At 40.5% G+C, this 13,890-nt stretch overlaps 1 protein-coding gene across 2 annotated transcripts in view; it reads left to right on the top strand.

The window, feature by feature from the left end:
* The window catches only part of LOC127582572 (endophilin-A2-like), an 83,239-nt gene that overhangs the window by 24,217 nt on the left and 45,132 nt on the right, over positions 1-13,890 (top strand). For both annotated transcript variants that reach the window (XM_052037935.1, XM_052037934.1), the window contains exon 2: positions 12,440-12,508. In XM_052037935.1, the coding sequence (XP_051893895.1) occupies positions 12,500-12,508 (9 nt within the window). In that variant the 5' untranslated portion in view covers positions 12,440-12,499. The remainder of the gene's footprint in view (positions 1-12,439; positions 12,509-13,890) is intronic.

Raw genomic sequence — 13,890 nt, 5'->3', positions numbered from 1 at the left:
ATGACAATAAATATCCAATATATCTTAGCCACCTAATCTATCTGTAATGCCACCCTCTGACTTCCTTGGACCCGTACCCAAGGTTCCTCTGTTCCTCAGTACACCCTGGGGCTGTATCACTTACTGTGCAAGTCCTAGCCTTATTAGCCCTCCCAAAATGCATCACCACACACTTAGTCACAATTAAATTCCATTTCCCATTGTCCTATGCATTTTACCAACTTATAAGTGTCATCCTGTAGCCTAAGATTAACCTACTCACTATCAACAGCACCATCAATTTTCCTGCCATCTGCAAACTTACAAACCATACCTCTTACTTTCATGATTTAGACAAGAAGTATGCAATGAATAGTAAAGTTCCTACTAATGATCCCTGTAGTGCAACAAAGGTCAGATGCTTTGAATCAGAAAAATCATCCAACAGTAAGACACTGTGCTTCTTATCATCAAGCCAATTTTGGATCCAATTTTCTAACTTACCCTGGATCTCATGGCCCCTGACCTTTTGGACCAGTCCCCCATTTGGGGACTTTGTCAAAGACCTTGCTGAAGTCCATGTAGATGACATCAACTGCACTGCCATTATCAATGGACTTTGACTGAATTTTTCAGAGGGAACAAAATTTGCCAGTATCTCCCCCTGAGAAAACAAAGTGATAGAAGCAGGTACAATTACAATACTTTAAGAGATTTGGAAAGGTTTAGAGGAAAAAGGGCCAAACGTAGGCAAATGGAACTAGCTCAAACAGACACCTTGGTCGGCATGGATGAGTTGGGCTGAAGGGTCTGTATCCATGCTGTACAACTCTATGATTCTATAATGCTGGCTGTCTTTGATAACCCTTGCCTTTCCACGTGTAGATTAATCCTATCCCACAACATTTTTTCCAATGACTTCCTTGTCGCTAATGCTAGACTTGCAGGCCTGTAATTACTTGGCATATCCCTGCTGCCCTCCTTGAATAAGGGTACCACATTTGCTGAGCTCCAGTCATCTGGCAACTCGCCTGTGGCAAACAAAGATTTAGAAGTCTCTGTCAGAGCCTAGCAATCTCCTCCTTGGTTGCCCATAGCAGGCTAAGATGCATCTCATGGGGTCCTTCGAATTTATGCACCTTTTCAACCTACTATGACACATATCTTTTTAATTGTAACTTGTCATAGAATTTCACTGCCATTCGCCAACTGCAATGTCCTCTTTAGTAAATACAAATGAGGAGTATTTATGAGCTTGTCTATGTCCTCTGGCCCTTTGGTCCCAAATGGGTCCTAGTCTTTCCATGGTGACCATGTTGTCTTTTATATACTTATAAAATGCTTTGAGATTTTCCTTAGTCTGGTCTACCGATAATATTTTGTGCACCCTCTTTGCTCTCCTAATTTCTTTAAGTAGTTTCATATCATTTATCATATCTTATGTTGCTTTGTTCATTCTCTGCAAAAGCATTAGCCCATGCTTCACTGGATAGAATTTCACTTTCAGCTTTTATACTTGCCTAATTGACTTACTGGCAAATTCCTTACCATTAACTAACACTGACAATTTTGGTATTATTGGCAAACATAATCACAATGCTTTATTAAATCATCCCCTAACTTAATTCCAGGAAACTGCAACACAACCTTGTAACTGCTCCCTATAAATTGACCCTTGGAATCCAGGTATCTATCTGGTAAGCCAATATTGCTGCATCCTTCAAAGCTGATATAACCTTCATAAGGTGTAGTGTCCAGAGTTGGACACTTTACCCTGTGTGATTGAACTGTGCTTTTTCCAGTTGTTGGATGACTTTTATCCCATTGCATTCTAGTCCTCTTGTATATGAAGTGAACATTCTATTAGTCTTTTTGATTATTGCTAGTGCCTGTCAGTTGTTTTAATAATCTGTACACCATGGATTCCTAAATCTTTGGAGCATTGTTATTTCTGGCTTTTCACCATTTGGAAAGTGTTTGATTTTGTTTGTTTTTAGGTTCATGATCTTACACTTGCCTAAATTGAAATGCATTTGTCACAATTTTGGCAATTCATTTTCTCTTTGTCATTCACTTATGCTGATAACATTGTTGACTGTCTTTATGTCATTGGTATGTGGCTGTTTATCCCATCATCCAAGCTGTTAGGAAAGATGGTTTAAGAAGTTGAGGTCCCAACATCAGAGACCCATGTGAATTGCCACAAGTCGCATCCTGCCAATTTAAATAAAATAAAATAAAATATAACCCAATTGGTAGATTCAGCACTGTAAAAGTCATAACATAAACTCACACTAATCTGAGTGTTCAGAGATTAATTTGTTAGCGGTTGGTTTTACTGTTTTTACATTTTGAAATGAGTTCATTAAAGTCAACTTTCATTTCACATTTTACATCCAAAACGTCTGAATTTTTATCTACTCTTCAAAAAGTTGAAAGAACAAGCATGCTTATGAACACAAAAGATTAAATTTTCTCAAGATTTCGCTGTAGATGTTAAGTTCATTTTCCATATGTCCCTTTCTCATTTAGGAGTTGCAGTTGTATTTTTTTTAAAGCTCTGTTTCCAATCTCATGTTAAATTGTACGAATTACCCCTTTTAGTTACAAATTTTGAACATCAAAAGTTTAATTAGCTGAACTTTTCCTCCAACAATAACATCTTAGTTTGTGCAATTTTAACATATGTTACGATGTACCACAGTGGACGAGCCTCAACTTCCCCAATTTTCAACCCTTGCCTAAAGCACGTTAAATTTTGTTTCTCAAGAGCGTATTAAGAATAAAACTGCTTCATATGCCATTGATGCCTGAATAATGTTACTATCCCTTTTCAATTTTGTTAAGATATAAATTCAAGGTTTTTTTTATTCATAGCTTGATTATTTTGTGCAGGAGAAGTGAAATTATGGTGCAGTAATCTCAAGCAGTCAACCAACATTGATGTTTTAGCTTTGAAGTCCAGTAATGCAACATTAGCTGCGTTTATATTTACTTTTGAAATCCATAAGATGTGGTTCCTTTTTTCTTGGAGTTCACAGGTTGTGAGGCTATATCTAGGAAGAGCTGCCTTTGTGGTGTCCTTGAGAGCTTTGACATTGATCTTTTTCTGGCAGTGCTTCTGTTGCTTGCATCCTGATGTTTGGGTCAGGTTGATGGAGATGACAGAGTGGATTAGGTGGTAAACAGTCCAGCAGTTATTGGTGCCTGTCATAATGCACTCTTGTCCATTGCTTGAACGACAATTTAATGTAGCAGTTGCCAGTGATTGGACCAGGGTGTTGCCAGGATGTCTTTACCAGGAAATGCATGCAAGCTATACAGTTTGGAAAAAGGCTAGTGGGCCCAGCAGTTTCTACCAGGGCCTATGCTCCACATGAGCATCTTCCCATCCATCATCTTCAAATCTTTTTTCATAAAATGCATTTTAGTGATTTCCCTCTGTGCATTTATCTGCCATTATATCAAGTTTGACATGTTTTTAAACTTGCCTTCTATCCCTGCTGAAAACTCTTCAAAGTACACCATGTTTATGATGGCAACTGGACTGAGTGGTGGTGATCATGGATTTAAACGTGTTGCAAGACATGAGCATGTAATATAGGCAGACAAACTAGTGTAGTCCTGAGGAATTGCTGTGTTAGATTATTTAAATGAGATGATTAGCCTAATCTCACTCTTCCTTTATTAGGGGCGGGGCGTGGAATTGAAGATCCTGTGACATTATCTAACGAAGGGTTTCTGGATTCTTGCTTTAAGCAGCATTCATCTTTTCATTCAATACCGTTGAAGTGAACTAATGGGTTGATAATCTCATTACCATTTGGAAGATATTGCTGTGTGCAAACTGGCTCCTGTGATCGCATTTTGGGTTTTCAAATCATGAAATCAAGAATGAGAAAGGAATAACTTTCTGTGAATATGTGTCCGCCCTGTGTTTGACCCCTCTTATGTTTTCATTGTAATCACAATGAGCAAATCATCTAGGGGTAGAAGAGAGCCTTGTGGCATCTTTGTGTCCAGACTAGCTCTGTAATGCATTGCAGTATAACCTGACTATCTGGTCTGAACCTGGCAGGACCCAACTAAATGTCGGGTTGGATGGGATAAACCAGGTGCATGAAAAATGTAACTGTTACTTCTCTCTCTCCATCCTTTATTTGTTAACAAAAATTTAGCAACTTGACTGGTATTTGCTGCAAATATCTTGGTGTCTGAATTTTTGGATTATCATAGTATTTTTAAAGTGAAAGCATCTTGTATTTGGCAGACTCTCATCCTAAATATTATGCATTCTGCCAAGGAAGGCCAAATGGAAAGAGCATCAGAGGAGTCCAGTACCTACTCTTCCCTAATTTTTAGAAATGCACTGTGGTTCTATCATTTAAGAATTTTACTTTTCTTAATTTCAGGTGTTAAAGTATTGCAGATTTCATTTTGTAAACTTCTGATTTCAAATTATTTTCTACCCATTTCCTTGGAGATTGTAACTTATCATGGGTATCATTCCATTTGACTCGCCTGATACTCTTGGAGTGATGAGTTAACATTTCTGTCATAAGGGAGAATTAGATTTTGTTTGAAAGGAAAGAAAGATCGTTCATGATTATCCTTGGCAGAAACATTTTTTTTAATCAAAATAAACTTTATTCATAATAAAAGAAACTATATACAATAATAAAACTGTTCAAACCTTTACATTCGTGTACAGTTCAATTCTTAGTGTTACCTTTTTATATATAAAAAAACACAGCACCGATGCCACACGTGTGGCTCCCTGGGGTGATACCCCAATCCCATACTTACAACATTTGAGCGGCTTCCTCGCCTGACCCCGCCCCTCCTCCTGTGGCAGAAGAACCCTAAACTGTCGTCCTTACCCACCGAGTCCTCGCGCTGGCTGCACCCAGCTTCAGTGCGTCCCTCAGCACGTACTCTTACTAAACCCTAAAATAATATTCTGACCCGGGCATCTCTCACACTCAAAACCTCTAAAGATTTTGGCTCTTGTTTGGAATACAGCGCAGAGTAACAGGTGCCCTTTGTTTGCCTTCACCTTTAAGTGATCATTGTTATTTCACTGGTGATTGTTAGTAGGCTATTTCATCATGCACTCACCAGTAAAAGACATCACTTGTGAGATATGATGGATGCATGCCCAGCACAAATTGGCATTATGACATGAGAAAAATCGTGGTTGGTTACAAGTAAGGTATTCTTGAAAGTATGCTACAGTAGGCTAAAAACAGTGAATAGTGATTTTGAACTTTTATCGCTGACCAGATATCCTCCATGTGACTCCATTAACACTAATGACAAGGATATCCTGGAGGACGTGGAGTGGGTATCTGCTAAATCTGAAAACTGGCCAAACATCATTATTTACTTTTTGTCAAGCATTGTAGAAGAATCCTGTTAACCCAGCATGAATATGTGACCTTAAGGTGCTTCAATAAAAAAAGATCATTAACTAAAACTGTTTTGCATGGTTTATCACGTTTATCATGGGTGAACATTTAATGGAGTAATACAACAGGATGCATATGAGAAGCAAGAACATTAATGTTGGTAAATACTGTAAGAGTAATTGGATGATTGACTGACATAGATGAAAAAAATCTGCCAGGTCCTGTTTTTGTTGGTGCCATTTCCCTCCACACACACACACACACACACACACACACACACACACACACACACACACACACACACACACACACACACACACACACACACACACACCCAGCCCCCGACAAAATTGTCACTGGATTGCTAATGAGTGCAAAATATCCAAGTGATGATTTTTCTTTCTCCTGCATTGCCATTGTAGCTGAAAGGACTTGCGTGTCTCTCTAAATTTGTACAAAGCAGGCATTGAATTAATTACGCATAAAGAATAAATTGCTTCAAACTGAATTTTGCTGATTATAAACATGAGTGAAATTACCATCAACTACTCAGGCAATTCTTGTTCTCTACTGTTGTACTCTGATATGGGATAACTAAATTACATTGAGGGACAATTTTGAGCAAGAGTACGGGGATTATTTTTCACCATAAAGCTCAGAAAAGTGCTTAATTCTGTCATTTGTTCAAAAGATGTTTCAGCATTCATTTTCGTCAGCATTTATGAATAATGAGTATCTCATGCCACGAGAACACCTGTTGCAAGTCATGTTTGAGAGTCTAATAAAAATTGTTACTAGTTCTTAAAATTTTTGATCATAAATTCTTACCAGTTTGTATCAAGACTGTTTACAGTGGGCTAATGGGGTGGGAGAAGAAGTTCTACACAAACATCTGATTAAAATTTCTGAGTTTGAATTGATCCCTGCTGAATGTGTGACTGATTTGAACTGTATAGTATATGGCTATATATAAAGTGAAATGTGGCATTGAAAGTATGAAACCATTTTTTTGTTGATTGACCTACCTGAGCAAATTCCCTCATCACCTACAAGTAAAAATGGAGACTGGTGAGCCCATCACAACTTAAACTGGCCAAGATTTTGTAACTGGTGATTTTGTTCTGAATTTAAAAAGGAGGGGAGATTCGACCTGCTTTCACAGATGAAACCTCTGGTTGCCTAGCATACCAATCAACTGTAACTAACTAATTTTGAGGCTGCATATTCCTTTCCCCTGAATAGTATGGAATGCATGCCTTGGTGATTTATGTCCCATTGTCATCTACTTGTAGCCATCTGCTTTGTATTTGCAACTGAAGTCAATGGTGAAAAAGGATATATTTTGTTTTCTTTATAGTTTGGAGTGCTGGTAGTGGGATGTGGCAGATGGAGAGATAATGAAATGGATCTTTTTTGGGGGTGGGCTTGTGCAGTGGGTATCCTGTTTCATTTGTAAAATAAAAATTGCACAACTTTTAACACCATTTAAAATCTCTGAAATGGATTTAGAAAGGTATTGAGGGTCAAAGTTGTTTTTAATTATTGTTGCAGAAAGGAAGTGTCTGTTATCTATTCAGGACACTTAAACCCCATTCCAAAAAGGAAATAACAACAAATTCTGTCATTTTCATGTTTTTTTGGTACACTTTGCACGTCTAGCTAAAGAGGCTTGGTCTTTTCCTTTTGTCTACATTTGTACTTCATTTCCTTGCTAGCAGTTTTGCTGAGCTTAAGAACTTTGTTGGATCATGGATGTTTGTACAGGGAAACTGCCTGCTCTATACAACCTACCCTGACCTTCCTTTATTTCTGCTTCCTTTATTCATGTTGAATCAGTGGTAGCTTGCATTGCCATCCACCATCTTGACGATCACTTTCAGTTAGTGTAAACTTTGATTATTGTGCATTTGCTAATTATTAGTTTGAGATTGCTAGGAATTCATTTTAAGTGGTTTGGTGTAGCTGCTAGATTCAGTGCAATCTTAGGCTGGGGTCAAACCGAGTATTCAGTTTAGGTTTGGTGATATTAACTAAGCAACTGTAGACTTGCTACTTATGAAGAATATATGTTCACAGGTGAATTAAGATGCATCATACTTCTCACTTCATTATTGACAACAATCTGCTATCTGACAATTTTGAAATCCAAAGGATCGCCATCTGGCTCATCGGTGCTGATTCCTGCATTTCCTTTCTACTCAACATGTTCACTGGAAAATTTATTATTCTACTGTGTTACATTTCTCTTTTATAAAAAATATAGTGAATTAAAGTCTGCGGGAATATTAATAGGATAACATCCAATTGTCCAGGAAATCTGCTAAATCAGCACCTCCAAGTTCTGCACATGTTGAGTTAATGGAGCAACACACACAAAATGCTGGAGGAACTCAGCAAATCAGGCAGCATCTATGGAGGGGAATAAACAGTTGACATTTCAGGTTGAGACCCTTCATCAGGACTGGAAAGGAAGAGGGCAGAAGCCAGAATAAGGAGGTCAGGGGAAGGGGAGGAGCACAAGCTGGCAGATGATAGGTGAGTCCAGGTGAGAGGGGGAAGGTCCACTGCAAAAAAACAAGGATCTCTTGGTAGCCAGCCACTTCAATTCCACTTCCCACTCCCATACTGACATATCTATCCACGGCCACCTCTACTGCCACGTTGAGGCCAGATACAGGTTGGAGTAGCAACACCTCATGTTCTGCCTTGGTACTCTCTAACCTGACAGCCTCGACATCGATTTCTCTAACTTCCGGTAACCTCTCCCTTTTTCTTCCCTCTTCTCTCCATCCACACCCCCCCCCCTTATTTTTTCTTCCCCCCGCCCCCTTTGTTTTCCCTCATTCCTGTGGCCCCCTCACCCCCTTCTCTTTCCCCTCCACTGATGACCTGCCCATCTGTTCCCCACCTCCTTCCTTTTATTCCATGGTGTTACTGTCCTCTCCTACCAGATTCCTCCTCCTCCAGCCCTTTGCCTGGTGAGTCCAGGTGAGAGGGGAAGGTGGGTGGGGGAGGTGGGATGAAAGGGAGTGATGCGAGAAGCTGAGAGGTGATAAACAGAAGAGGCAAAGAGCTGAAGGAGTTTTTGCTGCCTTTGCATCTATACTGCTGATGAGACTTGCTGCACCAGTCCTCTTTAGATGCCTTCCTTTATCCTTAACTGAAGCCTCCCCTCTGTTATACTTAAGGTTCTCAACTGGGTCTATTCTATTTCCAACACTCTGCTCTCACTCCTTGTTCTAGCCTTCCATCCCACCAGCTTCCACATTCAATGGATCATCTTCCAAAATTTCTGTCATCTTTAGAAGGATTCCACCAGCCAGGCACACCTTCCCTTCCCCTCCCTTTATTACAGCATTCTGAGGGGACTGCTGTCACCGTGACACCCTGGTTTACTCTTCCATCTCCTTCAACCATTCCCATTCTCTGATTACTTTCCCATACAACTATGGGAGATACTTAATTTAACTTTCTACCACCTCTGTTCCCACAGTATGACATTTGGGGCCTATAATGTGGTCTCCTCTACATTGGAGACACCAAAAGCAGATTGAGTGACAGCTCTGCAGAACACCTCCATTCAATCCACAAAGGTGGCCTGCAGCTTCCAGTCACCTGTCCCTTTTAATTGTCCATCCCACTTCTACTCTGACCTCAGTCTTTGGATTCCTACAGTTCCAATAAAGCCCAACGTAAACTTGAGGAACAGCAACTTGTGTTGAGGCATATTGCTGCCTTAAAGATTCACTATTGAATTCAACAGTGTCAGATATCCAACCATTCCTGTTTTGTGTCAGATTTGTCCAGTTCTAATGAAAGGTCATCCACCTGTAACTCCAGTTTTTTTTCTTTCTACAAGTCATTCCTGATCTGTTGTGTATTACCAGCATTTACTCTTATTTCAGTTTTTCAGCAGCTGCTGTGTTCTGCATCTCAATGTTCCAGCTTGCTTTTTCTCTTCAGTATCTGCTCTCATCTTCTATTTCCACACCTCAAGATGGATCATCTATGAATAAATAGCACTCATTCACCTCTCTTAAATGGTCCCACCTGGACGTCCTTGGTCTCCACCCTATCATGAACACTCTCTTTTATTCTCCTCATCCTTCCATCTCAAAAGAATCCTCTAAGAAGCAGGAGGATCCAGTGCAGCAAGTTGTGCAATGCTGGTCTGAGGAAACATGAGCTTCTATGTGACTGCTTTGAGTCAGTGGACTGGTCCATGTTCAAAGACTCAGCTGCCAGCTTAGATGAGTATGTCACCGCCATCACAGACTTTAACAGCAAGTGTGTGGAGGACTGTGTACCAAAGAGGACAATATGGGTGTTCCCAAGCTGGAAGCCATAGGTGAACCGGGAGATCCACTCCCTACTGAAGTCGAGGACTGCTGCACACAAATCTGGTGATCCTGATCGGTACAAGAATGCCAAGAGATAATACCGACTCAAAATAGAGTCCCAGACCAGCCGTCAGTTATGGCAAAGCTTACATGCCATAACAGGCTACAAAACGAAGACGGGCTGCATCCCTTCCTGACGTGCTTAATGCATTCTATGTGCATTTTGAATAGAAGGGAAGTGGATTGTCACCACCCACCCTGACAGCCTCCAATGCAACTGAACCTGTGGTCACCGTCGAGGACATAAGATCAGTCTTCTGGAGAGTGAACACGAGGAAAGCATCTGGCACAGGTGGTGTCCCTGGCCGAGTGCTCAGATCTTGTGCTGATCAGCTGGTGGGAGTATTTGCAGACATATTTAAGCTCTCCCTGCTTCAATCTCAGGTTCCTACCTGTTTTGAGAAGATCACTATCATCCCGGTACCAAAGAAAAGCAAGGTAACGTGCCTCAATGACTACTGACCAATGGCTCTGACATCCACCATCATGAAGTGCTTTGAGAGGTGGTCATGGCACACATCAACTCCAGCCTCCCAGGCAATCTCAACCCACTGCAATTTGCCTATCACCAAAACAGGTCTACAGCGGATGCCATCTCCCTGGCCCTACACAGCTCTGGAGCATTTGGACAGCAAAGACACTTACATTAGACTATTGTTTATTGACTATATCTCTGCCTTCAGTATTATAATTCCAAGCAAACTAGTCAGCAAACTCTGAGACCTGGGATTCAACACCTCCTTCTGGAACTGGATCCTTGACTTTCTGACCAACAGACCTCAATCAGTGAGGATAGACAGCAATACCTCCAGCACGATTATTCTCAACACTGGTGCCCCACAAGGCTGCATCCTCAGCCCTCTACTCTACCCCCTATACACTCATGACTGTGTGGCCAGATTCTGCTCTAACTCCATCTACAACTTTGCAGAAGATACCACCATAGTGGACAGTATCTCAAATAAAGATGAACCGGAGTACAGGAAGGAGATGGAGAGCTTAGTGACATGGTGTCATGACAACAACCTTTCCCTCAATGTCAGCAAAACAAAACAGCTGGTCATTGACTTCAGTAAGTGGGGATGGTGATGCATATGCTCCTGTTTACCTCAATGGTGGTGAGGTCAAGAGGGTTGAGAGCTTCAGGTTCCTAGGAGTGAACATCACCAATAGCCTGTCCTGGTCAAATCACGTAGATGCCATGGCCAAGAAAGCTCACCAGTGCCTCTACTTCCTCAGGAGACTAAAGAAATTTGGTTTGTCCCCTTTGACACTCACCAACTTTTATCGATGCACCATAGAAAGCATCCTATCTGGATGCATCACAGCTTGGAACGGCAGCTGCTCAGCCCAGGACTGCAAGAAACTGCAGAGAGTTGTAGACACAGCCCAGTGCGTCACAGAAACCAGCCTCCCTTCCATGGACTGTCTTAACCTCTCGCTGTCTTGGTGAAGCAGCCAGCATAATCAAAGACCCCACCCACCTGGGTCATTCTTCTCTCTCGTCTCCCATCAGGTAGAGGATAAGAGTCTGAGGGCGCATACCACCAGGCTCAAGGACTGCTTCTATCCCACTGTGATAAGACTATTGAATGGTTCCCTTATATGATGAGATGGACTGACCTCACAATCTACCTTGTTGTGACCTTGCACCTTGTTGTCTACCTGTACTGCACTTGCTCTATAACTGTGACACTTTACTGTTATTGCTTTTACCTGTACTCCTCAATGCACTCTGTTCGAACTCAATGTAACTGCACTGTGTAATGAATTAGCCTGTACAATCGGTATGCAAGACACGTTTTTCACTGTACCTCAGTACAAGTGACAATAATAAACCAATACCAAGTTGTCTTTCATGTGTCTGCAACTTAAACGATGTAGTCTAATTTCCACCTACAACTTCATCTGGGTAATCTACAGATACACAGATCAATAATAGTGAGGCCAGTGCTCTTGAACATCTGCATTGGCTGTAGATTGATTGCTTTTGGCCCATGTCTGAAAGCAATCAATCTGCAGCCAATGCAGTGACATCTGAATGAGGGACTGACATTTTTACTGGAACTCTAAAGATCAGCAAAGAGGAGGACCCTTTTTAAACAAAATCTTCCATATTGCCAAATTAGCAAATTTATTAATTTTTTGAGTGCACAATGCTAGAGATGTTGAAAATCTAAAATAGAAAATGTTGAAAATACTCGGCTGATTGCTTACCAAACACCCAGCATCTTATTTGAAAATATATTTCTGTCCCTAAATCCTAAAACTTCATACGCAATAGTATTTTAAGTACTAGAATGTCTGCAGCAGTTCAAGAATGGCTACCACCTTCTGACAGGCAGTTAGATTTTAAAAGTTGGCCTTGTCAGAGATTCTCCCATGTCAAAAAATCTTTCAAAACTAGTGGACAAGTTGAAGGAAATTAACCAAGTGTGAAAGCATTATTTTGTATAGATTCTTGAGCAGTAAGTTGAAGTTTGCCAGGTGTGATGCTGAATTTGATGTAACTTCTGTATGATTTGAAAATTATATATATGTTTGCTATAAAGCTTCCAGTGTACTGGTAAGATGGTGGTTCACATTGTGAGATCTGGTAAGTGCTAATGTAATTAATACATTTTGTAAATTCATTTTTTTTGTTCTTCCAAGCTTGTCAGTGAAAAAGTGGGTGGTGCTGAAGGAACCAAACTTGATGAAGACTTCAAGGAAATGGAGCGGGTAGGTGAATTAATTGATTTTGCAGATAAAACCATTGGTGCTAAGAATATTGCAGCAGGACCACATGGAAACTTGTTTCTCTCCTTTTTATTTCCACTCATTGTCTCATCCTGCACTCTCCATTTATCTCCATAACCCCTTTGCTTTCTGCTCTTATAGAGTCATACAGCACAGAAACAGGCCCTTCAGCCCAACTTGTCCATGCCAGCCAAGATGCCCATCTGAGCTAGTCCCATTTGCCTACATTTGGCCCATATCCTTCTAAACCTTTGCTATCCATGTACCTGTCCAACTGTCTTTTAAGTGTTGTTATCGTACCTGCCTTAACTACTTCCCCTTCTGCTCTGCCTTTCTTCCTTTCCTCGGATCATCTTTGATGGACTTTCCAACCAAATCAAGATTTCACTTTTTTAACTTTCTTCTCTCTCTAGCAGAGGGAAACAGACAGATGCTTTGAGATTTTTGTTTGTTTCTCTGCAGCAGACAAATTTTCACAGAATGGTTGCACCATCGAAGGAGGCCATTCACCCCATTAAATCCAGCTAGTCCAATTCCCCTGCCCTCTCCCATAGCCTTTCTAAAACATTGGCACCCAAAATGGGACACTCCAAGTGTGGCCAAATATAAACCTAGGTTTTATAAAAGTTTATCATTGCTTTTTGCTGTTATACTCTGTGCCACTGTTTTAAAGTTCAAAATCCTGTTTGCTTCTTAACCACTTTCTCAACCTTCTCTGTCATGGAACAATGCATGTATATCCACAGATCTCCCTGTTGTTCTGTTTTTGAATTGTGCCTTCAAATTTATGCTGCTTATTTTCAGTCTTCGTATCAGGATTTGCTTCATATAACTCAGCATAAATTTCATCTGCACATCTTAAAAAAAACTATCTGTATCACCGTGAAATCTACTATCATTCTCTTCAGAGTTCAAGAGACCTCCAAGTTTTGACATTTAGAAATTATGCACTGTGCATCAAGTCCAGGTCGTTAATCTAATTTCTCATACTGGCCCATGAGGAACTCCCGTTCAAAAAAAAAATCTGTTTCTACTCTTGTTTCCTGTTAGCTAATTTTCTGTATGTGCTGCCACAACTTTTTTTTATCCTATGGACTTCAAACTTGATGATGTCTATTATGTAGCACGTTGTCAGATGCCTTTTGGAAGTCCATATAAGCACATCAACATTTCCTTCAGGGACTGTTACTTCATCAGAAACAGCATCAGCACAGTTAAACATGACAAAAGCATGCTTGGTTTCTTTAAGCCATCTTAAGTGACTGTTAACTCGATCCCTGATTATTGTTTTTAGAAATTACCCCACTGCCGAGGTTAAGTGGACTGGTCTGTATTCGGTCAGTTTATCCATATGACCTTTTTTG

The sequence above is a fragment of the Pristis pectinata genome, chromosome 24, assembly GCF_009764475.1.
Source record: "Pristis pectinata isolate sPriPec2 chromosome 24, sPriPec2.1.pri, whole genome shotgun sequence".
NCBI lineage: Eukaryota > Metazoa > Chordata > Chondrichthyes > Rhinopristiformes > Pristidae > Pristis > Pristis pectinata.
Note: the sequence above shows the minus strand (reverse complement) of the source record. Positions and strands in the feature narration are given on the sequence as shown.